This window comes from Hakea prostrata, chromosome 4, assembly GCF_041222555.1.
Source record: "Hakea prostrata isolate BN-2017 chromosome 4, UWA_Hpros_2, whole genome shotgun sequence".
Lineage (NCBI taxonomy): Eukaryota > Viridiplantae > Streptophyta > Magnoliopsida > Proteales > Proteaceae > Hakea > Hakea prostrata.
Genome location: NC_142603.1, coordinates 35407016 through 35434045, shown reverse-complemented (window position 1 = coordinate 35434045; position 27030 = coordinate 35407016). Strand labels below are relative to the sequence as shown.

Sequence of the window (27030 nt, the reverse complement as noted above, 5' to 3'; positions counted from 1 at the left end):
CCCATCTCACAAACCCTGTAGGGTTTATAAATCTTCCATTACACCTCACCTTCCCCATCATTGATCTATTGTTCCATCCATCCACCACCTTATTCCACCATTACATCATAGGTTTTAATTATAGTCAACCTTCATATCTCTCATATCTCTCGATCCAACCATGACATCGATCGAAACTTGCAGAAGTTGTTTACTACCATAGAAGCTCTATTCCAACCAAGAATCATCATCCTTTTGGTGCCTGGTTTGTCCAGAGACCAAGTTACTGATTTATATTCCTATTTCAAGCTCTCTGATTTGTGGGTATATTCATATATGCAGCTAACTCATCCTTGATCTTAGCTTTACACTATTTACTATTAGAGCCAACTAGACGGAATTCTTATGAAATGTGCATGTAATCCTAACAGGGTTAAATATGAGGTAAGAAATGCCTTTCTTTGCTGGGCAGAGAGATCTAATTTCCTTCTTTGGTTGACAGTGTTCTTTAGAGGAAAATTTTGATTGGTACAACTCAACAAAGTAATGGAACTTTGTTATTTAATCCCGATTGACTGGCTATGCACAAGAATGGAGAAAATCCCATGAAAAAACACACTTTGGTGAGAAGATGTGAACCTAGCACATGGGAAGAGCTGAAGCATGTGTTGAAAAAGAAGTACCCACTGAAAAGTATGCATAAAAAGCTCTTCCCCACAATATTACCCCCAAAAACCACTTATACTTGTTGAAGGCATTAAGGGATTAGATACGTTCTTGTGAAAAAACATTTAAACCCACATTTGATCCCTTCTGCTCTCGATCTACAATCAATGTTACCATGAAGGTCATCAAGTTTTCAAAGATGGAAAATTTTTAAGGTAAATTCATTAAACACCCATTCAATCTATTCCAAAGATATTCTTATCAGAGCTAGCATATGGAGACAAATGAAATGTTGATGCTGCCAAGGAGAAGAGTGTGAAAACACCCTAGATGATAACAACGACATCTATTTGGTTAATGTTGAAGAAGTTTCAGGAACTACTATTGCCAAAGACAATCTGGTTTTTGAGTTTTAAATGACGAGGCACACATGGAAGAAATTGATGCAAGCAAACTTGAAGCATGGATGATGTAGTTGACAAAATGATTAGAGAGGCCATTGAGGAGACTACAAGTGACAAGGAGTTTGAAGTAGACAAGGTCAAAGACACTTGTGAACAAACCTATGGACATAATTAATGAAGGAGAAATCAAACACTTGGATTCAGTCATTCCACCAACATGCTTTGAAGAGAACTCCACATTTTCTAGATTATTTTCACATTCTCAACGCCGTTACCTGAACATTACCATGGATGGAAGACAGTTATGCACAACACGAAGATCATACCTGCTCTCTACAATAGATTATTTATACGTAGGGAAGCTAATGTAGAGCCTCGGTAAAACTAAAGCAGCTTCAGTAGGGCCAATTGAACTGGGTCATATCAGCCCAGCTGGTCCTCTAGAACCAAAAGAAAAAAGCCAAAATGCTGTTCACATGAACAAATTAACAGCCCCTTTTTTGGGTTTCAATGAGAATATTTTACAAGACTTGATAGACCACTTGCATCTGCAGCTTAGGAAGACTCAATACTCCATTATATCATACTTAGAAAAGCCTAATTATATCTTAGTATTTAGGAGTCTCTAATTTTTGTTGAGCAGACATTTGCTTTATAAATGTGTAAGACTGTTCTCAGCCCCCCAGAATTTTAATGGCAATTTTGATGATCCTATTATTTGAAGCTGCGTTTAAAAGTTTATGTTCTTATTGCTTGCATGAGTGATAAGAAGGGCTAGGGACTCGTAGTTCAGAGCCAAATACCTAGGGTTGAGGAACCAAGTAAAGAGAGCTGAACACAACTATCTACTTTCCTATTTTCTTTTTGCTGCTACTCCTTTAATCAAGGTCCACTTGCTGAAGACAGAAACTATTGTTTCTGAGGAGAAGGCCACCTATTAATAGTTTGTCACTGTGTTGAACTTGAAGAACCATTCGAGCTGATAACAGCTCCTATTCATGCGGCTGTTATAAGGCTGCTGCTGATCCCTAATTGAACCAGGAAAGTGACTGAAAATCTGAACTGATGAACCAACCCCCCCCCCCCCCCCCAAAAAAAAAAAAAAAAAAAAAAAAAAAAAGAGAGAAAAGAGAAAAGAAGAAGAAGAAGAAAGAAAGAAAAGAAAAACCATCCCACAAAAGGGAAAAAGAAAAGCCTACTTCCATCTTACAATCCCTGCTGGGTTTGTAGACCTTCATATACATATCACCTTCCCCTGATCAATCCACCATTTCATCCATACACCACATCATTCCACCATTTTACGGTAACTATCTATTTTCAGTCCATCTTCATATCTCTCAATCTGACCATTGGAATTGCTTGAAACTTGCAGCAGTTTCTTACTACCATACAAGCTTTATCCAACCAAGGCAAATGATCCTTTTGGTGGCTGGTCATCTTCAGATACTAAGTTACTAATCTGTCGTTGGTCTTAGCTTCACATTATATAGCCACACAGGCTCTCAAAGCATAACTCAAATAATTATCCACAACTTAATTTCATCCTAGTACAAGCTATTGAAAGAAGAAGATCCAACTAACAAAGCCAGCCTAGTAAACTAAACAAGGTTGAACAGGGAAATAATCTCCTGAGATTCCTAACCAACTCTACCACTTGCAAATGTATCTGATGTTCCAAAATTGAATGAACAACATTAAACCTAAATAAAATAAATTCCTAATATCCTAATAACCCAAGAATCAAGCTAGACTTGGACCATCTTGCCCTGGGAGACCCAGTTGGGTTTGGTGGGCCTGTGGCAGCATATCAGTATCAGTTGTGCAATGTTTACAGAACAAAACTAAAATGGAACATCTTGCATAAGTGAAATAATTTGGGAAAAAACTAGAATGTGAATTTTTTTATCAAATAGATCTATTCTGTAAATTTGGGTTATTTGCAAGACTATTTTGTTCCAATGACCATAAAAATATTCAATACTGTAGTGTTTTATATATTCATATTATTTCACAGCAGTTTCTTAAAACAGCCACTTCACGGAAGCAGTGGTAAGGCAGCATACATCATGGCCCTCCCCAGCCCCAGCAACGGTGAGAGCATAACTTAACAAGACATTTTACATTCGACCAGATGAACCCAAGTACATACAGAGCAAAGTAAAAATTCAAGGCAGTCCTAGAAAATAACTTTAAGATAACATAGGATCAGAAAACTTACAGGGAAGAGTGCATGCTTCTCCCGACCATTGATTGGATGTCTGTCCTTCTCTTCAATTCTCTGTTCAGCTTCATAACACCTATCATTTGAAAGGAAACCAACAGAAAAAAGTATCAGATGCCATGATTCTCATGGCTTAACAAAAAGAACTCCAAAAATAGAAACTGAAATAAAGAACATAAACTAATTCAACAGTAGCATGACCGGAATTCAGAGAAAAATTAATAGAAGTGATAGTGTGACGCGGATCCAGCACCAAATTGGCCTATTTTCTTTGGAATCAACCTAGGGACTAGGGTTGATAGATTAGGGTGTTGGCATTAGTCCGATATGATTACATGGTCTTGGGTCTAGTCTATGTGCCTAAAACCTAAGTGCCTAGCTGCATAAGAAGATAGTTTAATTAGCTACTTTAAGTATGTAAATTAGAAGTACATTAGCTGCTGTCCTAGCTTAAGTCAGTTTCGAAGTCCTAATTTCACTAGGACTACTTATGTAAGGCTATGAATAGCTTCCATGAATTGGTGTAGAATACCATTCAAAAGATTAATAAAGTTACTCTCCACCGAGTTCTTTATTGATATTTTCCGTGGCAACAATGTTTTTCGATTTGGCAAGTCCAAGAGAAGAAACACGAAGTTCCAAGCTGAAGTCAAGCCTGGTTCATCGCAGTGGCTGAAAGGAGAACCTTCTACAACTCCATCCCCCATTCATATCACCATTTTTTCTATTTTCCTAGGTTTTCTCTTGAACTTTCGGCTTTCCTAATGCACCTAAATTTCAAGGCCAGATCTATGCCAATCTAACCATTTGATTTGTCTCAAGCTTGGAAGAAGCCTTCCTCCCTATTAAGTCTACATTAACCCCAAGTAACAAATGCATTCAAATCCTCTAGACCCATTAGCCATAGGAGTCCTACTAGGGTTCAAATTCCTACTAAATATGGACTCTCAAACCAGCCATCAGATTTAGTCAATTTTCACACCAAATCATCCTTAGGACTTGCACACAAATCCCTTAAAATTTTATTTAAATCCAGCCATTAGAAATACCCACACAACCCCTCTATAGCCTACTCCAAAAATCTGGTTTTCAGCTGATTTCATTGAGGATCTTAGAAGGACTGGCCCTCATTCATTTGAGGCTACATCACTATGGCAACAAGATTGAATTTACTTATGACAATATGATGAGATGGTGAAACTTGATGAGAAGGAGATTCCACAATGTGATGATTTTAGGTACCTTAGGTCTATTGTAGATAAAAAAGGTAATATAGAGGATGATGTTTCTAAATAATTAAAATAGGATGGATGAAGTGGAGAGGTGCTTCCAAGGTCCTGTATAATCAACGTATTTCTTTAAAGCTCAAAGAAAAATCCAAAGGGACCGTCGCACAACCACCTAATATGTATAGTGCGGAGTGTTGTGCTGTTAAGAAGCATCTAATAGAAAAACTCAGCATAGCAAAAATGAGCATCCTAAGATGGATGAGTGGCAAAACTAGGAAGGATACAATAAGGAATGATCATATTAAAGCTGGTCTATGAGTAGCTCTAATAAATGATAAACTACGAGAAAGTCGTTTGAGATACGGCCACATTTAATAGAGGCCTTTAAATCATGATTCAAGGTCTAGCAAGATCTCGATCATTTGAGACCTCAAGATGAGAACACAAGCGAGTTAAGTCGATACCAAAACATACAATATCTCAGCCAAGATCTCAAATCTCGCAAGATCTTAGTTCAATCTAGTCTTATAAATAGCCCATCTTGGTGGAGAGTGAGACAAGTCAAAATATCTCAATCTCGACTAGTCTCAACACTCCTTCCCCCTTTGCTAGTTTTTGGTGTTTTAGCAGAAAAAAATTTCACCAGAAAGTTGGTCGGATCTCTACCTAGGCTGCATTAACAAGCTATTCAGCTCATCTACAACAAAGATCTATGAATCTTGAAGCCAATCTTGAAACAAGGTGAATGTTCTTCCCAAGATTCAGATTTTTCAAAAACCTATGTTCTACACTGATGGAGGAGGTGTTGGTGGAGCAGAAGGTGGAGGAGCTGCTTAAACATTGATTTTATTCTTGTACTCTCAGGGTACAAGTACCCGATGTTTTAATGTGAAATTGCAAACAACTAAACATGTTAGCATATTATTTGACTTTAACCTTTATGTTTTCATTTATATCAAGTAATGGTTATGCAAATTATGTTTTACAACTCTACATGTTTACTCCATCGATGCACTAGTTTCAAAGGTACCGACCAGGGGTGGACCTAAAGAGGGGCCGAGGGGGGCCATGCCCCCACCCCCCCGGATTTTTTAAAATTTTATACGATTCCCTCAATTTTTCCAGTTTTTTCTCTTCCTACATGTGAAATATCACTACTTGCCCCCCCTCAAATATTGAGAACAAGTTTTTAAGGTAAAATAATATGTATAAATGTGTTATTCCTAATTAAAAACTAACTCCTCAATCCCTATTTATTCTCCCCTCTTTTCTCTCTCATCTTTTCTTCCTATTTATTCACTTATGTTATATAAACGTGGGTTAAAGTAAATTTTAAAAGAAAAAATAAATCTTATTAGGTATTCAAAAATCAAAAATGTCATTCCTAATTAGAAATTAACTCTTCAATCCCTATTTATTCTCTCCTATCTCCTATCTCCTCTTTTCTTCCTATTTATTCTCTTCCCTTTCTATAAGCGTGGGTTAAGAAAATTTGGAAAAAAATCTACTACACAATTAGGTACTCTTTCTCTTTCTCAATTTATTTATCATTTATCTTTTTCTCCTTTGTTTTGTTATTCTTTTTATTTGATTTTATATTCTGTGTTTCTTTATTTCTTTTACAAATTTCGTTATTTGATTTTGTATTGTGAATAAAATGTCTTACCAAAGAAAATTTTGGCTTGCATCTAACTTTTTAGGGTTGAAGTTATGTGTTATATATATATATATATATATATATATATATATATATATATATATATATATATATATATATATATATATATATATATATATATTTTATTTATATTGTTGCTTTAATTTTACCTATATTTTGTCGAAAAAAATATCATTATCAATAATTTACCTTTTTTTCCAAATATGTATGGGCCCCACAAAATATATGTGGGTCTATTCTTTAATATAATAAAATAATTTAGAGGTGGGACCCAAAATAAATCTTATAAGGGCCCACACAATATATGTGGCAAAAAAACATTAGTGCTTCCCCAACGGGAAGGTTATCTGGATTTTATTCTTCGCCACCCCCCCCCCAATATTACATCCTAGGTCCGCCCCTGGTACTGACACAATTAATTGAACCATTATGAGAAAATCCAAAAGTCGACGATATATTGCCGATTTCTCATTATATCGCGAGAAATTTGGCAATATTTAAACCACTTTCGAGCAAAATTTCGCCAAATATCTCACTTGATTTTTTCCATTTTCTCTCTTTTCTCCAAACCATCCCAGGGCTTCTCTCTCCTATTTCTTGCATTATTGCCCTATTTTGCTCCAATATTCGACATTTACCTATGGATCTTGCTTCATTATTGTTGGCTATCACGTTGTTTACGTCGATCAAGCGGGATTTCACACAGATTTGCAAGTATTTTCATCTCATAGGCATAGGCAACCATTGTTCTCCAACTAATTTTTGACAAAATGCATGCCATAATGTTGTTGGATGGTTACGAAATTAAAGTATGATGAACATTGTGAGCCAATCTATGGACTCAAAGAGTCGAAATATTTTCCACCCAATATATAATTATTTATTTTTCAAAAATTATTAAATATTAATAGAAAATATAATAATTATGAAAAAAAAAAGGGAATAATAAGGAAAGTTTTGAAAATTATGGAATAGCTACATAAGTGTTTTTCAAGTGTTGCCAATGTGGTTTCATCACCAATATTTGTATGGGCAGCCTATTTTTTTCCCCAAAAAAATTGCTAGCTAAGTACATGATTGTTTCTATGTAAAGAAACTTATTTTGGTCTTGTTCAGTGATTTATGCAATCATTTTAAAATGCAACAGTTATGAGAGTCAGAGGGGAGCTAATTCAGGTGGATAGGGACAACCACAACTACTACCACAGAGACAGCGATAGGAGAGAGCTGACCCAACATGGCAGTACTATGTGGCTATTGATGGAAATAAGAATTAAATACAATGTAATTTCTATAGGAAAAAGATTGAACTCAGGTAGCATCAACAAGTTTAAGGGTTACATCATTAGGAGTTCGAAGGATGTGAGCACATGCACAAAGGCCCATCCAGATGTAGTGAAGGCACTTAGCAATTTGGAGAAAGCGAAGGGGAAGAAGAAAGAGGATGAGAGGAGAGTGAACAAAGCACTAGATGATATGTGCGAGGACCGCCATCGTGGTAAAAGAACTCACTCTCGAACAATATCTCCACCATTTCGAGATCTCAGTCAAGACATGCGATTTTTTGGCGTCAACTTGGTGGCCCATCTTGGTGGGTTTTAGGGTCCCAATTGGGCTAAAACTTGGTATTTAGCCTATAAAGGCCTTTCAAATACACTGGTGGCCTTAGATTTGTCAGAAAATAATCTTTAATATGATTTCTAAATCTACCCATAGTGTGAAACCGAAATATTATAGAATTAGGGAATGCAAGGTTATACAACATGTAATATGGAACCTTTAAGGCATATAAGTGAAAAGAAAGTGTATCAAATGCATCAAATAACCTAATTGTCATCAAAATTCCATCCATATGAGTATCACAATCTTAATTTTCAAAAATAGAATAATAAAATTACACAATCATTAGAAGTTCTATATAAGTCATTAAATCATAAGTTCATAAGACAAGCAAAGAATGATTGATCTTCCTTCGATGTTGTAGATGTGCTAAGAGTAGTTGCAAGTGAAACTCCAGCTGAAATCCGCAAAAAAAGGGCAATAATTGAGAGTTCTGGCGAGATCCAGGCAAGATATAGTGAGATATGGTGTGATACAGCAAGATTTCGAGCGAGATATCCCAACTCTCTGCTCTCGATCTCCATCTTGTCTCGCTTTTTTGAAAAAGCAAGCTATCTCGCGAGATCTCCCACCATGACCATTATCATACAGAGATGATTCTGATTCTAATCGGGTTATTGATCCTATTGATGTGGCGAGATCAAAAGGAGAGAGACTTGAGGCAAACCATGGCAAAGAGCAGGGAGATGTTGTATCAGGAGCAAGGAAACGGCCGAGTTAAAGCTTCAGGAGCTCATCCCTCTAAGACTGCAAGGGCTAGAGCATCTGGATCTAGGGGGAGTTAGCATGTTTAGCAAATCACAAAGTCAGAAGACCACTCGTACAGCAAATCTAACACCATGTGATTATCCACGTCGTGGGGACCCGATTCTAGAGTAGGATCCTGAAGTTTTCAGGAGGAAAGGGGCCAAGCAACCCAAGATAATTGGTGCATCAAAAGCTATGGCTAAAAAGGTTAAAAGGGCAGTGTCAAAGTAGATGTTATGCAGTTTGATTCCAGCAGACATAGCGCAGGATCCATACTTCAGGCACATGATTGATACCATTGCAGATGGTTGTGGATATGAGGGTCCCACCCCTAAAGAAGTAAAGAGTTGACAACCACCTTCCCTTCAGGAGGACAAGGTGGAGCTACAACAATACATAGACAATATGAGACCCCTTCTCGGATACATATTGATGCACAATCATGTCTGATGGATGGACCAGTCCGACGAGAAAATCCATCATCAACTTTATGGAATACATGATAAGAGGACAATTTTCTTGATATCTATGGATGTTATTCGTACAAAAGACCTCATATATATATTTGATCTCCTATAGGGTGTGATAGATGAGGTCGGGAAAAGAATGTGGTGCAAATTGTCATCGACAATGGCTTCATCTTTAAGAAGGCAGGTGAGGTGTCAATGAGTTCACCAGACTATCATCTTTTTTGGACACCCTACACAGCTCATTCTATCGACCTCATGTTAAAGGACATTGGGAAGATTAGCATTGTCCAGACCACAATGAAAGGTCTAGACAACTCACCAATTTCATTTACAATCATAAAACTACTCTGGACATGATGAGGAGATCATGTAGAGGCAAGTTGGTGTAACTTGGTCCAACAATATTCGTGACAAATTCCATCACCTTAAGCAGTATGCAAGAGAAGTCAAGCCACAGATTCATGTTTGCATCCCAGGAGTGGTTGATTGGATTGGATCGAAGTAAGATAATTATCTACGATTTCATTTTACAAATTAATATACTATAACTATCTAAATAAATCTACTATCTACTGAATTAATGTGTTTGTGATAATCTAGTACGAACAGCGGGCATGAGGAATAGAGTACGATATCATCTGATGAGTTCTGGAGAAATGTGATTGTAGAGTTACAGACCTTGGAGCCCATTATAAAAGTCTTGCATATGGTGGACTCCTCCTTAAGGGGACCCACTATGGACCACTTGCATGCCGCCCTTGAGCGTATGAAGGTTGCCATACAGAGAGAAAAGCCCAAAGGACACTAGGATTTCTTAAAGATTATGTATGAACGGATCGCTCATTTGATGCATCCATTGCATAGGGCCGACAAGTAAATATCGTGGGTTGTTGACTTGTAGGTATTGGTAATTCATTCAATACTAACTCTAAGTTCTAACTGAGAGTTTTCTTATTATGCATCATATTATCTACCCTAAAAATTGGTGTACTGAACATTTATGATTGGACACAAACCTGCCCGATACCGTGCTGTAGGTGATTTTGGGGTTGGAGCCGAACCCCATAGTCCAATCATTTTGCCACAAAGGTCATATCAAGGATTTCGAACGGTTAGAAGTTATATTTTATTCTTGAAAGAATTTAGCTAAACATCAATACAAATGATTGAAGATAAAGTTGTTTACGGACGCATTTGGGTCCTTAAATTCAGATGCTGCTATACGGGGTCGAGAAAATGCTGATCCAGGTTTGATTTAGATGCATGAATGCATCATTAATATTATTATTACTACAATTTACAGATAAGATGATTTTATGTTAAATATTAAACCTTTAACTTAATGTATTTGTGATAATGCAGCTGAGTGGTAGTTTCTCTAGGGGAACAATGCATCGAACCTCCAAAGACTAGCGATCAAGATCCTCTCTCAGACTTGCTTCACCTCTGGGTGCGAGAGGTATTGAAGTTAACATGATCCACCCAAGAGGAGGAGTAGGTTGGGGAGCCAATGCCTTAATGACCTTGTATATTGCCACTACGACATGAGGTTGAAGCTACAACACGCCAAGGAATAGGCCGAGTGTAATCAGCATGACATCGACCTCGACGATATCTTTGAGGTAGCTGCAGATGACGAGGCACTCTATGGTTGATGAGGGGTGAGCCGGTGTTAGACCAGCCTGGAGGGAGGCCTAACCCAGAGCTAGCTCTCTCAAGATGGCATGCACATGCACAGGAGGCAGCTACTACCATGGATGAGTCAATGAGGATCAGATGGTGGCACCTGGCCCGCAACATGACGATCCAAATAACATACTCGCTCCCAATTCCAGTCCAACTAAGTGGCATTCAAATAATGATGATCATAGTGCAGCGGTGGTGGTGGACTTGAGGAGTGTTTGCAGGTTCCACTACCAAAGACACAGCAGCCACCACTGAGACATTGGAGAGCTCAGTTCACACATGCCACCCAAAATCAAAATCATGGTGGTGAGCATCAGCGTGGTCATACTACGACCTACAGCCGAAGGGGGATGGGCCATGGGAAACAACACAAAGTCAACTAAGAAGTCCATATTTGGGTGACAGATAGGTCCACCATCTGCAGAGTCACTGGCACAACAAACATCACCACCACCACTGTAGCACCTTCCTTGGCCCTATTCTCACTTTCTTATCATGGGAGTTTTCTTGGAGGCAGAAAATGACCACTATAGAGATGCAACTTAGGACTATCTGAACAACTATCAGTATCAAATGGGATGGAATGAGTGTGTAAGATGGTTGGGGGAGAGAATGCTTTCCACTATGGATTTGACATCAAAGAGTCAGGAAATGGATCCACCTAGGCACAATACTTGGTATTGAGATTTGAGATGATTGGATGACTCTATGTACTTGCCTACATTGGTGTACTTCTATAGTTCTATTGTATCTTGTATATGAATGGCAAACTTCACTAATTGTATATCTGTATAATGAATTGTAGACTTTAATACTTCTCTTCACCAGTTGGGTACTTGTGTTCTCTTTGCATGTTTACATTGATTTATATGAGTTTTTCAGACTTCTAGTTTTGCCCACATACAGCCAAACATGTCTCGATCAAGAACATTAGTTTAGGTGATGTTTTAAGGAAAAATAAGATGTTTTAAGGAAAAATAATGCTCCCACTGTGTTTATTGTCCTCAATTAGGCTCAACAACAAAACTCAAGCCAAAATGACCCTAAATACCCCCCAAACAGGGAGCGATTTTTCACCGAAACCCTGCCAAATGTTGGCAAAATTACACTAACATTTCAGGGTTTCGGTGGTTTTGCCAGCCACCAACACCCCTTGTGCCAGCAAAATTCCATACCTTGGTTGGAACTCATATATGCAATTGTTTTTAAATATAAGGCCATTTGATGTAACCAATGACGAAGGAACAACTTTTGGTTTAATTCCTTTATTCATAGCAATAATTCTAGGGTCTTGTGATGGGTCTGAGAGGTATTTAGGGTCTTAACTCTTAACAATTTCCAAGATGGGATTTTCTTTTTTCTTTTTTCTTTTTTCTTTTTTCTTTTTTTTTCTTCTTTTTTTTCACTATGGGGGGGTGGTTTGGGGGGTTAAGGTTGGGGAAAGTTTGGCATACAAAAACCGAGAGGGGCTGACAGATAGTGAGAAGGAAATAATGTTAGGGTTTTAACAAAATGGAATCGGATCGGTAGAAGGTTCAAATTGGGGAATTTAGGGTTATGGAAGCTTGGAGTTAAAGGGGAACAGGAATCTTGCCCAATCTTGTAATCTTTCTTTTCTTTCTTCTTTCTTCCTTTTTATTATTTTTGCTTTTCCTTTTTTCCTTCTTGGTTGTGCAAGAGGGAGGGGCTATATGACGGTCTCAAGTGGAGGGAAGGGCAGGGTCTAATGACAAAAGGTTGTTGGCGGCCCAAAAAGGAATTGGATGCTGTGATCTTGGACTGGGGAATGGAACAGCAGGATTTCTTATGTTTCTTGCACTGAACTCTTTTAGAAACAGTGCTGCAAGATGGAGAGAGATGAAAGGGAAAGGGTGAGGGTTAAGCTTAGGGTTCAGGGAGGGGAATGACTTACCGGTTTGATGTCCTTGCTGTGAGAGCGAGAGCCGTGAGCTGAATCACAGTTTGAGACTTCAAGATTGAAGAAAGAGGGCTTCTTGACAACTGCAGGGTCCCCCTCAAAAGGAGCATATTCTATACCTACTTTGCTGTAAATTCTCTGTGATTTTCATTAATCAAAGCTGATTGGTTACAGCAGAGGGAATTGAAGTTATAGCCATTACATAAGACTCCCAAAAAAACACTTGACCTAAGAGATCCAACTGTAGAATGATCTTGGACTCCTACCTAGACTCCACAACTAATAACTGCAATAATCATCAATTAGGATCCTTTTAATTAAAAATCCAACTAAAGAAATAAAACAAACAAAATTAAGGGACAAGAACCAAAATACACCTAGTGATTTGAGCTAGGGTCTCTCGCTGTTCTTGTTCGGGCCTGCTTGCTGCTTACATCACCACCACTATGTTTAGCTTAAATATCAATTCAAGCCCAAACTGAACCCTAATACCTACCAAGATGGCCCCTTGAGTTGGGTCAAGTTTACCAGGGATTTTTACCAAATCTCAGCCAAGAACTCGGTTTCTTGAAGGATTGAGATCCCTGTCAAGACCAAGATCTCAAACCACCCTTTAAATGCCCCTAGAAGAAGTGGTGAAGACAAGATATGCATAGCTTAGGCCTTGTATCTTGTAAGGCCTCAATTAGAGCTGATCGGAAGGCAAGGATCTATCTAGCCAACAAGGCTGCTTCTTCTTCTTGTTGTAATATGAGACTAAGCACGCAAAATAAGGGAGAAGGAGAAGACGAAGTAGAGGCAAGAAACCAAGAGATTGAGAAAGGCCCAAAAACGACACATAGAATTACTCTATCAAGGACTTGATATATGCTTTATATAAAAACTATCAACCGACTCTTAGTAGGCATCCTATCAAGATGCCACCAAATACGATGATCGATTAAAATAAGAGTAAATAACCATCCAAATCGAACCACAATAGCAAACACCCAATACAACTAGCACATGATTCCGCCATACACAGCTATATGGAACATCCATGGTACAAAACCCCACTACGAACTTCAACACACTTGGAGAGTGAACCTGTGTATGAGTGTGTATCTGTATCTTCCACACCCAGCTTGGAATGATCATAGACCGGGAAGTTCCCAAGATCTCGGTAATATCTTGGAATTTCGAAGGACTGAGGCAAGATGAGTCACCAGTGAAAAAAAAATTACTGTATCTTGGTAGGACACACAAACTGATTAAGACCAAAATGGCAGACCTATTATAGTTTCATTACTTATTATGACTAAATTATGTGTAAAATTGGGTATTTTAGACTTTAGGAAATCGAAGTGGTCACAACCTGTGGTCCGAAATCAAAATCTAATTTTAAAAAATATTTTCACAAGTATGATAGTGTCATTATGTTCAGAATGCCTAAATAGGCTATATACCAAGTTCCAGCCCCATCCCCATCAGCCTCGTTGAAGACAAGGTTCTCCCCCATAGATATCAAATTCAGGATAAAAATCATAAAACCGGCAAACTAGTTAAGGGAAAGCAGACGATACTCACTTATCACAAAGCTGAAAATTTTTGCATTGGTTACAAACCCAACGATTTCCAGAGACCAGAAGCATACAACAGTGAGTGCAGGAATTCTGCAAGTGAACCATGATAAAATCTTCCTTCATTGGACTAATAGTTTCACCCAGCTGCGGATGCAATTTCAAACAATGACAAAACGAAAGGAGAGTTAAACTTGGAATACAAATTGGCATTTGACATTTCAAATGTCAAAACTAACAATAACCAGTTAACAAAGCTAAATTTATATTATCCCTACCAAATCTAAAGTAGAACCTTAACAACTACATTTAATTGACTTTTTAAATGACTCGTAGGAAAAACTCAAATGCAAATAAGAGAACATTAAGGTAACACTAAAAAAAGCTACATTCAAGAGAATATGGAAGATAAAAGTTTACTTTTTGCATTAGTAAAAGATCTTTTGAGGCATTGGCAGTAAGATCAGTGTGCCCAGCAGCTTTCAAGGCCCTTTTTGTGATAGTTTTTTTTGTTTTTCCTTTCTTTTGTAACCTTCTTCCATCTTCTTCCTGACGAAGCTGATTAATTATATCCTCCGCAGCACCAGGCCAGTAGTCACCATCAAAATATGGCAGTCGAGCTGCAGTTACCTTAGCCTTACATTCACCAGTAGATACAAAAAAATGATCATACAAATTAGTCAGCTCAACAACTATATTTTCCTTTGCTGCTTTCCTTAACATTGATAAATACCTGAGGAAAGATTAATGAGCATCATTAGAAAGAAAGAAAAAAAAATACACAGCAAAGAACTCAGCCTCATCCCACCAACTTTTCAACAGAAAGAAAGAAAAAAGTTAAGCAAAACAAATAAGGGAAGGAAAGAAGAAGAAAAAAACCACAATTTTCAAAATAATGGGCTCACCATTCCCTGAGTTTGTCAGATTTCGGTGTCTTCTGTATTTCAGGATGACAGTATAAAATATAATCTTCACCCTTCAATGGTGGGCAAGCCCATATATAGCAGCTTGTGAATCCCCGCATCTTGCAATATTCAAGGTATCCAATCTGAAATGGAGGAACAAAAAAGTCTTCATTGGATTCTACCCTAGGAACAGTACCAAAGGAATCCCAAAAAAACCAATAATTTGCAAGAATTATCAGCATCAAAAAAAAAAAGGAAGAAAGAATACAACACATACAAGAATTTCATGGTAAACAAATGTACGGAGAGCCTCTCCTGTGACTGTTTTAACTTCAGGTCTGAAGTATTTTACAGAATCCAGATATGACAAATACACCCGCCGCTGATTTGGAAACTGACATTCTGAACCAAATTCTTGAACATACATGCCAAAGAGGCAAACTTCGACACCTTCAATCTTCTGAAATAACAGAATTACCTGGAAGAAGCATTTGTGAGCTATATTATGTTTTGAATCTATAGAAGGTGGAAATGGTAGTTGGAATTATCAAATTATGAAACAGAGGGATTATTGAAGAAAAAATAAATGGTCATTGCTGTCAGCTGGTATAAGATGTCATTAGTAATATAAGAACACAAGCTACACTGCCATATAAAATATTTCAATTGTAGATTATGCACACCTTCGATTTATATGGAAACTCCAATGGGTAATTCTCTTCCTGAAAAATCTCCAAAAAACGTTGCTTCACTTCCAACTTTTTGTCCACGGATGACACCACTCTAATTACAAGCGCTTCTGCCCCAGGAACCTGTTCGATTTCAACTAATCATTAGCTTCAATGCACTGACCACAAAAAATAACTTAGGAAGTCATTCTTCTGGAAGCAAAACAAAGGAACCCTTAGAATTGAGAGTGCATATCTATTTCATATAAACGTTTCTTAAAGAATACAAATAAACATGAGATTAAAGTTGAAAATAGGACAAACAAGCAACAAAAGTGCAATCCAACATAAAGTAAGTCAAAAATAGAAGTATCAAATGAGAACATAGTATTCACAGTGACCAAATGCATTGGAAGGGCACCAAGACATGTAGGCATGCAAGATATAATGTTACACAGTCGATATCAATGCAATATGATGTGACTGTGCTAGTGATAACCTAAGGCAGGAAAATCAACATAAAATTAACATAAATAAACATAAATTAGCATAAACTCATCTGCATTAAATACATATTGTGACTTTCCTAGGGAGTAGCTTGGATGCATAATGGTACCTAGGCAATATGGTTCAGTAGGTTGTTTGGCATCAGATATTCCGGGTTTTGCATGGACTTGCCAAATTCAATGAGAATATCACCCATGTAAAGGACTAGAAACTACTTGGTTTGGCAACAACATGCAAAACCCAGAAATTTTGAACTTAACTACAAGACAAATAAACAATGTATATTAAGGGCGGGGAAGAGAGCTAATATCTATTATAACAACTTAGCATAACACTGCAGACTACCATGCATACAAGAGGAATCTGTTGGGACCCCTTGTAAAACTAAATTATTGGAATAAACACATAAACCAGAGTTAATATTTTGGAAAAAGGTTGTTAAATTTTACATGCTGAAAAATGGGGAAAATAGCTTATGCAGATCCAACAAAAAAGAAATATGTTATTGCCAATTTCCAGATCAGGTAAAGATCACCTCATCATAACTCTTCCCCTGAAGCCTTGCCCTCTCTTGCCTCTCATGCTTCAATCGCTTAAAAAGTCGCTGCTCTATTTGGTCACTGAGGATTGTTCTAGGCAAATCCTTTGCACCAAGAACTGCACTCTGAGGTAAGGGCTTACGCTCTCCCCTTTCAATCTCTTGTATATAGCAGTTAGGACAAGTGTACTCAGCTTGACCCCCATCATTTCTTCTACCATTGAAAAGAGCACATATTTGATGTTGCCAAGCTTCACATTTATCACATTGAACCCACTGCAAGCACCAACCAGAACAAGTCAAGAGCAACGCTTTGGCCATCAATCCATCACAATGCAAGTACACAACTACACCCACCCCATGCTAAAAAGAAATGAAAGAAAAAGAAAAACAAGATAAGCTAAAGGAAGAACAAGGCTACAGCACTCACCCACTCTTCAGTTTCTTCATCATTTCTTTTTTTCTCCAACTTTGACTTTTGAATAGGAGTCCCATCAACCTCAATTACATCTCCACGAGGCTCATTGTAGCAAGGAATACAAAAAAAATGTCGTGTGTCACCAGTTCCCATGGTATAATACATCGCATTCCGCTTGATGCGTGCACCACATGGTGTGCAATATATAGGAGGAGGTTCAAAAGTGAGTTTCTCCACTGCACATAGCTGACAAGAATTGTCACTCATTGAATGCTCCATTGCCTGGTTTTTTTCAGCCTTTGCTTTACTCTGTAAAAGCATATAAGAATTAAAATCACCAAACAAATGAATAGAAAAGAAGAAAGAAAATTAACCAAGAAATTTTCATAACAAGGTAACATCAACATGTCAACATTTTAATGTTTGCAATGACAAAAAAAATCTCACATATTAGTCTAGTAATATATGACTAAGTGAAATAATTGATTGAGTAGAAATAAATATGCTCAACACCCAGGTACTTTCAAAGAATAATTAGTAGTGTTTACTGAGGTGATAACAGCAGTAAGACAATCTTCAATATTGGACTGAACTTTAAGTGTGGAGTTTCTTGCACCCAAAGAGGCGTGATACTTGTCACAGCATCTGGGCAGTCATTGGAGTCTGGAGAAAAAATAGCAGGACACAAAGCACCCAAGAAGCCCTTCCAGCAAAGGGCATCTGGATATTTAGAGTCCCTAGACGATGGCTTTACAACCATGGACAAGTCAGTATGTTATAATAAGCCAGGTGGGGCAGGGTACCAGAAGCAACGAATAAACATCCACACTGATCTCTGCGTTTCTGAATGTACAAGGTTGGAGAAGGGAGCAACAAGAAAAGAGCATTTTTTCAGAACTCAATTTGAGAAAGCAGTGAACTGGTTTGGAACTGAAATTCATTCCAGATTTCCACTGAAAATGGAAGTCAGTGAAAGAAAGAAGAAAAAAAGGGGGGGGGGGGGGGGGGAAGAAGGGGAACTCAAGGCATATTGGGTGAACAAAGGGATTAGGGGAAGCTTAATCTAAAACCAAGTATCATCATTGTCTTTCTCCCCCATCCCTATTTTATAATCACTACTTCTCGAAGTTCAAGTTTTTTCCTTTATTTCCTATTTCCGCTTCCACTTGGTTCTTCAAATTTCCTACTATATAGTAATTAACTTTAAATTTGTTTATTCCATTGACATTTAGGTTCTCTTCAAGTAGTATCAACACCAAACAAAAGCTCAAATTTCAGAAAAAAATTCTGAATTTAACATTTTGACAAGTTCACTGGTGGGAGGAACTGAAGTACAAGTGTATAAGTTAAATTTTTTTATTCCATTGTCATTTAGGTTCTCTTCAAGCTATATCAACACCAAACAAAAGCTCAAATTTAAGAAAAAAATTCTGAATTTAACATTTTGACAAGTTCACTGGTGAGAGGAACTGAAGTACAAGTGTACAACTTTGAATAAAGAATTAAACCGAAGCAAGGACTACTTTGGAATTTGGATTAAACAGGAGCTTAAGATACTGATAGGTCACACTCGCCAGAAACATCCAACTCACATAATCAATAATAAATTACAGAAGCTCAGTGCAGCAGATAACTGAACTAAGAAAAATTTGACATGAGCATCAAGTTGAAAGAAAAAAGAGGGAAAATGACTCTCTCTCTCTCTCCATAGCCAGCACTCCCATGACTCTCTCATTCCCCCCCCCCCCCCCTCTCCACACTACTGTAACATTTAAGAAGAATCATAAACTGACAAGCAAAAAAACATGAATGGAATAACAGCAGCGAAACTACTTTCCCTTAAAAAAATTGACAGGCACAAACATGAATATAATAAAAACAGGGAATAATTCATAGTACTCAGTACACAGAGCATAAATACTTAAAGAAGAATCTGCCATGCAGGCAAAGGGAAATGACATCCTCATCAATGAAGAAAAACAGAGAGAGAGAGAGAGAGAGAAGAGAGAAGAAAGAAGAAGAAGTATGGGCAAGGGTTTCCTGGAACACGCAGAGCAACGAGTCGTTTTATATCTGGTTGCACCCATTTACAACCAACAAGTCAGGTGAAGCTGAAAATTTGTGGATATGCAGACCAACATTCCACTTCCCACATGTCAGGTTTCAGCACAACTGGAAAGACAAAGTATTCAGGAAGTATGGAGAGGCTCTATAAACAAACATGAGAGGTCAATGATAGGAAATGGGTTTGGAATTTCACAAGTTGGTAAATCCAGTCATTTCCAAAATATCACCCTTCCATGTGGCACAGCTAAGCAGCCAGCAGACGGACCTGTAATCCTTTCACCTTGAGTAATTAGTCATCTAACCAGAAAAGGCCCCAAAAAATAGAGCAACATTACACCTACAACTAAATCTACCCATATCCATACCCAAGAAAGAAATAAAAGCAAATAATTACACATATGTAGAGACTAGAGAGAACCTCCACAAAAATGACACGAATATTTAATCAACATTTCATGGTTGTCAAGGTGGCAAGGCGATCAAAGCAATTGGGACCTTCACCTAGGTGATTAGGCGACAAAGTGATGCATAGGCGGCAATAAGGCGACCAAAGCGAGTGGGTCAATTTTTTTCAATACAACTAATTTTTAACTGATAAATTTCTATTATAAGCTAAACAAACATTTAAGAATCACAATCATCCAGGAATAAAAAAATTCAAGAATCATAATTATGAAATATTATCTAGAAAAAAACACAAACATAAGTTCATCTCATCAAGCATCATAACATATGATTATGAACTATATCCAAATAAAAGTATGAAAATGAAAGTAATAATTTTACATTTTTACTTACCTCTATGATAGTGTGATTCTAAGTGCCTTGTCCATCTAATGATTCATTGATTCCCGATTTCAAAATGACTAATTATTAAATTTGTATATGGCTTTGTAAAATAAAATTTAATTGAAAAAATATATATATTATTATGTACAAGATGTCAAAAAAGGTGATCACTTTGGCGTCTAGGTGGCAATAAGGCGATGCAAGGTAGCGATTAGGAAAAAATGAGGCTGAAAAACTGCACGTTAACAAAGCAGTGGCAAAAAAGGCAGTTGACAAACCGCCTTAACGCCCAAGCAAACGCTTTGAAAATGATGCAACATTTCATAGATGGAGAAGGAAACCAAATCTTACAGTTAACCTCTTAACACTCTACTAGAAGTTCAGGAAACTAAACCTCTTAACACTCTCCTAAGAGTTTCGGAAACTAAAGTCCCCCCCCCCCCCCACAGCCCCCGAAAGAAAAAATAACATACAGACAAACACACGCACCCAAAAGAAGAAAGAGAGCGGTGAGAGAGAAATACTATTAGGAGTTTGAATAAGTGTTTCAAGGTTTGCATGGACCAATCAAATCTACAAACAAGATCAGCCAGTTGAAAGTATGAAACTCACAATGAACTAATAGTTATCTATAAACAGGATCACACACAAAGCAAGAGAGAGAGGGGGGGTGTGAGTGAGTGTGTTTTCGAAGGCATCTTTGGTAAATATGGCTCCGCAACGAGGGTGAAATAAACTTCAACTCCCAGTAACAAACGGAAACCACAAGGAGGACTATTCGTCAAAATAACAGTCCAGCCTCCCATAGAATTCCAATTTGAAACTCTTGAAAGAAACTTAAAATGTAGAACAAAGATGTTTGCAAAGACAACCATTAAATGGTTTGACAGTACACCTGCTAAAATGAAAAGAAAAAAACCATTAGGAAAAGAGCACACTGTATGAGGATATGAATGCTAACCTGGCCAACCCATTGCCTAAGACCAATAATATGCTCCCGGATTTGCTCTGGAGTAAAAAGTTCAGTCAATGATACACCTTTTATTTTTGGCTTTCCTGATTTGGTTCCAGCTGCTTGTTCAGAAGGTAACATCTCCAGCTTTCTTTCCTGCTTAACCTGCTCAATCTCTTTCTCAACTACCATGCTTTCTTGATTCGAAAAATCAGCAGTCTCATCAGCTTTCTCTTTGTAACTGTCATCCAAACCATCCTTCTTAATTTCACTGAAATTAGGACTTCTTTGATTAGAACTTAGAAATGGTTCTGCCTTCAATTCTGTAACCTCAGATTTAACTGGCTTCGGCATGTCAACCTGCTGGCACACCTGGGTCTCAACATCTTGAGGCATAAGTGGCAAGCTCACTGCAGAAACCAAAAATTGTGAACTTTCACCATTGGGTACAAGAGTCGGTGAGTGATGCTCCAACTTTATGCGTTTCACTGAGGTTTGTAGGTCATCCGAAGTTTCAGCAGTTACAAAAACAGTTTTTGGAGCCAGTTTAGGAGTATCTCCAGTATCAAAGGATTTCAACGATCCATTCATCTGATTAGCTAAACCACTCTCAGATGAGAGACGAGAATGAGCCTGACGATTCAACCGTAAAATATTTTTCACAGGAACACAAACAGGACACTCTGTTCCACGACAATTTCTGAAATGTAGAAGTAGTACCTTGGAGTGTCGGCAGCGAGGATATGGACAATTATCAACATTGCAACTAACTAAATGCCTGCACAAGTTTTGTGCAATCACACATTTGTCTTCTGGGCATTTTCCTTCTGGAGATGAACATGCACGAGCATGATCCAAGAACAGCAACCATCTCTGCTGGTTCTTCCATTGCTGTTCTGCCCCATTACCAGGCCTACAGGATGCATCACTTGAAGAAGAGCGCATCACAGTATTTTTTGAAGCAGATATTTGTCCAGTGAGAGATCCCTCTGAAGATAGATGAGGTCGTTGAGCTTCATCTTGTCGTCTTATTCGTTGATGGAATTCCTCTTGAACATTCTGATCATGTGAATAAAAATCTTTTACATGAGAATTTCCCTGTGATTGAGGATGCCACTGTCCCTGTAGTAAAGCTTCAGATTGAGCTCCAGCAGGGATACAACTAAAATTGTTTTGGGACTCAGCCACCTGCTGATTTGGATGCATCAGTTGTTGCATTTGAATAGAATCCTGGGAAATTGATGAACAGAAATTCTGTTGGCCAGATGTATGAGAAAGCAATTGAGTACATGTAATACGGTCATCAGCAGCATTGCTCTGCTGGAATTGATTCTGTAACTCAGAAAGTGGGAGCTGATCATGAACTTGTGAATGCAGGATTTCATTATGGGATTCTGTTCTGTGCTCTGAGGTTACTTGGGCACCTATATTTGACGCCAGCTGAGGCTGTCTGATACCATCATTTCTCACAGGAAGTTGCTGTTGCTGCTGCTGGTTCTGAAACTGCTGCTTCTGCTGATGTTGAAAATTTTGTTGTTGAAGCTGATGAGGTTGTGGCTGAAATTTCTGCATCTGTTGTTGAGACCATAAAAAATTCTCAATACCTGATTGGTGGGATTGAAAATTCATCTTTGATGATTGATCTAGAGGCTTTTCAAATGCAGATTGTTGTAGTGCCTGCAAATTAACTTGAGAGGCCGTTAAAGAACTGGGTTTTTTAGTCAGCAAGCTTGCTGTGTTTGGACTCTGGTTATTAACAGCAGGTCCAACGGATGTTGTAGGTCCATATAAGTTTCCTGGCCCCGATAGATCAGCAGCATTCATAGAATACACATCACCTGCAGATTGAATAATTTGCTGGGACAAAGCTGTTTTACAGAAAGAAAAACATTCTATAAGCTGCTTGAGTGGAAAAAAAAGTCCACACAGACAGAAAGAGAGAAATACCATGCATAAATTGTTGCTGACGTTGTGGATCAAAGTGCTGACTTAAGGGCTTTGGTGAACTACTATATGCAGAGGCAACAGGAAAACCCTCAGATGCTGGCCCATTCATCTGTTGCATATTGTTTCCCATCAAACCTAACCCACCATTCGTCGCACCATTTGAAAACCCATACGAAGATTTCTGCGGCAAGCTAGACCTCATACCAATGGCCATTTGAGATCCAAGATTGTGCAATATACGACTGTTTTGACCACCAAGGTATTGCTTCTGCTGCAGGGGCTGTGAAATCATTGTTGATTCCATACTGGAAAGTCCAATACCATTATTAGAGGATTCGGAATTCATGGACTGGGTATTAATCAATCCAGGTGTAGGAATCATTTGGCTTGGAATTCTTTGCACACCCATTGATGACATCATATTATTTCCACCAGAGCAAATTGAAATGTTGGCAGGTGATTGCTGATACCCATTAGAGAGGGATCCTGCACGGTAGTAGTTTTGTTACTTTACCCCTCAAAAAACAAAGTTAACAGTACTAGCTTATGAGAGTTAAATTACCATCAACTGGAATAAAGGTACCACCATGAATGCCACCAGCAGACCCATTGGCGGTAGTCAACATGCTTCCTGTGTTGACAGTGTTTGGTGCTACTGAACTGCTAGCATTTGCAGAAATCATGGAACTCTCCATAGAATTAACAGTTGCATTTGAGCCTCCACTGTTTTGCATACCAGGGGTTGGTATCATTGTACCAACGGATGAAGATGAAATAATATGGTGGTTGTGGCTACTGGCAGAAGGGCGTCTAAGCAAAGCATGTAAGCGATGCTCTAATGTATCCATGTTCATATATTCCTCCTAGGGAAGTAAATAAGGAAATTCAGTGCAGGAAAACAGACACAAGTGAATTCAAAATTAATAACAATGAACAATAAGAAGGTGAAGACAATAAAAATAAGATAAGAAGTCCGCATACAGCAGTAAACTTGTGTCTGCAGATAAAAACCAAGGAAATACATAGCTACAACTCCTCACCCCCCCCCCCCAAAAAAAAAAAAAATCAGCAAGACACGCCGGCCTCCTAAAAAGAGTAAATAGAAAGAAGGAAAGGAAAAAAGGGAGGATATGATCATAAATGAAAGTATTCAAGGGATACGGGACTGTAAACAGAAATGCAGGTTCAGAGTTATCCAGCCATGCCAGCAAAGCCCAACAAAAAATTGTAGTTCTAGAGGAGAAAACTAGTAAACCAGAATGTGTTAGAAGCAAATGCCACAAAGGAAGGTGATGCTGATTGACCCATGCAGAGGAAAAGGAGGAAATTTTCTTTTTGGATGAATAAATATTATACTACCCAAAGAGGAGAAAAGAAGAGGGGGATGTACAAGGGGGGAAGAGGGGGAGGGAGGTTACATCAGCTCTGATGGAGCAGGGACACATCCAAACCCCAGGAAATAACCATATGCCTTATCTGAGGAGCGTCCACAAGAGTCTTATGAGGGAGAGGTAAAAATCATTGAGCAAACATCCTCGCAGAAGGCTTTCCAAGTTTGATAAATGGATCTTGAATTTGAAGTCCATGAAAAGGGGAAAATTTTGAATTCGGGAAAACAATAACCAAATTTATGTTCATGTGAACGTGGTGTAGGCCTCATATCAACAGCTGTGAAAACAATAGAGCTGGATATTGGTGAAAATTTCTATTAGAAGCTGATATTGGAATTTCTGTAATAGTTCCTTATTTAATCTATAGCTACCAACTAGTTTCTATTAATATTTATTTCTATATCAATATCAATGTTTGTTCAGAAGGCTGCACTTGATGCAAATGGAAGAGGGTAAACAAGCCAGGATCAATTCTTAAGGATAATATCATCCAGATTTAAAATAAAGTACCTGCTATGGTGATGAATATGGGTGATGGAGGTGACAAGGAAAATGGCGATGATAAAAGTTGAAGATGAAGACAGTTAGGCAGCAGCCTAGAGTCCTGCTGAGATCCCAACCTTGATCCCACTTCAGTCTCACAAGCAAACGTTGACAAAAGTCGAGACTGACTTTAGAATTAAACCTTTCTTTATTTCCTATATATATGCATTGTTTAAAAACTCTTCGTGATCTCGAGATCTTGAAAAACTCAAGAATCGCAACCTAGTAGAGACGAAATAGCATACAAGCTATGAAAATGTCACATCTCAACAGATCTCAAGATTTTGAGAGATTATGTTACGTTGGTCAAACACCTTTACAAACCAACCCCCCCCCCCAAAAAAAAAAAGAGAGAGAGAGAGAGAGAGAGAGAGTTATAACTTAACCATTTCTGAATTCTCAACAGAAAGGGCTTCAGACTTGCTGTTTTGATCAAAAGAATCTGAAGGAAGACGAAACTAGTTCTACTTCACTTTTTGGCCTTATTTTTACTCATTCGTACTAGAGTATATTTTAAAGGTGTTGATTCTGCCTATTTCTCAAGAATTTTGTGTATTCAACCATTGGGAGTCCAGGACATGAAGGACTGCAGAATTTTTTTTGCTTTTAATGATTTAGGTTAATGTGTTATTGTTCGCTGAACTTGGTAGTTACTTGGTACTTGATAGTTGAAACTTCAATAATATAAGATATTGACTTAGTTATTGTTTGATATGGGTTTATACTTTGTGGTATAAACTCCTAGGTTCATATTTTACTTGCCAATCAATGCGTAATTTTGTCAGTTATATCACTACGTGTAGGATATGCAATATTACATGTTTACTATAAGGATTGGTGACATAGCCTCAATTAAATGAGGGCCAAATCTTCCAAGATCTTATCAAAACCAATCTTAGCTTAAAGTTTGAATTAGAGTTCGGAATTAGGGCTTGAAGTTTCTAAGGTTTGGTCAGTCAGAACAGGCTGAAACTTGGAAGGGGAGTAGATGATGATATAGAGATGATCCTCCAGGCTGAAAGATATCGGGTGTGTTGCTTTTAGCATTTCTAGAATTTAGAAAATTCACGAAAAAATTTAGAAAAATATAAGTGAGAGGTCAGGGAGTGGGATATGCTGGCTACCATTTACTTGGATATAAGGGGCTTGTCTAGTGCTGTGGAGATGGTGAACTAACCTGAATGCAAGCTGAATCCACATGGAAGAGGAATCCCTTTTTGGCTTCAAGAGAGACCTTAATCTCATGCACTTGGAGGCTCCTTACAAAAGCTGAGAACACCATTCATAAAGGGACAGCAAAGCAAACACAAGCCAGAGATCAAAAACTGAATCTATCCTCATAGTATATGAATGAATGGTTTGAATCGATCTAAACTTGTTATTTATAGGAAGGATTCAATCCAGTCACCCCAGCCGAAAGGAGGAGAAACCTATCTATTCTCGTTGATGCTACTAAGAGAGAACTAGCACAGATTGATTCCTTCTAAGATCCATTCATTATTGCCTACGGATTGCAAGCCTTGTAAATAGACGGAAACATTGTTTGAATCGCAAGCTCCCACTGTCTGACAACAACCTCAAAGCCATGGTTGAACATCTCGTGAGATCTCAATTCAAGATCTCTAATCTTGCAAAATCTCAACTCAACCTAATCAATATAATATCTCAAACCAATCTTAACCTGTCTCCACACTCCTTCCCCCAAAGCCATGGTTGAACATCTCGTGAGATCTCAATTCAAGATCTCTAATCTTGCAAAATCTCAACTCAACCTAATCAATATAATATGTCAAACCAATCTTAACCTGTCTCCACACTCCTTCCCCCTTTGCTGGTTTTGGCCAGTTTTTTCACCAAAAAGTTAGTCAGATCTCTATCTAGGTTACATCAACAAGCTGTCTACCTCACCTACAACAAAGACCTATTGATTTTAAAGCCAGTCTTGAAGCAAGGTGAGTGTTCTTCCCAACATGTTCTATGTCCTACACTAGTGGAGGTGGTGCTGTTGGAGCAGCTACTTGGTCATTGACTTTACTCCTGTACTCTCGTGGTGTAACATATAAGTACACCGATGTTGTAATGTGAAATTGTAAGAAACTTTACATGTTTGACATATTATTTGACT

General features: G+C 38.1%; 1 protein-coding gene across 1 annotated transcript in view; it reads right to left on the bottom strand.

The window, feature by feature from the left end:
• LOC149018743 (histone acetyltransferase HAC1-like) overlaps window positions 1-27030 on the bottom strand; it is a 70339-nt gene that overhangs the window by 11992 nt on the left and 31317 nt on the right. The window contains exons 4-14 of the mRNA XM_089152902.1: window positions 23534-23834; window positions 22972-23457; window positions 21034-22892; window positions 17229-17525; window positions 16796-17074; window positions 15769-15897; window positions 15363-15563; window positions 15086-15228; window positions 14601-14913; window positions 14188-14327; window positions 3271-3349 (exon numbers count right to left, since the gene is read on the bottom strand). Coding sequence (XP_089009028.1) covers window positions 3271-3349; window positions 14188-14327; window positions 14601-14913; window positions 15086-15228; window positions 15363-15563; window positions 15769-15897; window positions 16796-17074; window positions 17229-17525; window positions 21034-22892; window positions 22972-23457; window positions 23534-23834 — 4227 coding nt within the window. The remainder of the gene's footprint in view (window positions 1-3270; window positions 3350-14187; window positions 14328-14600; window positions 14914-15085; window positions 15229-15362; window positions 15564-15768; window positions 15898-16795; window positions 17075-17228; window positions 17526-21033; window positions 22893-22971; window positions 23458-23533; window positions 23835-27030) is intronic.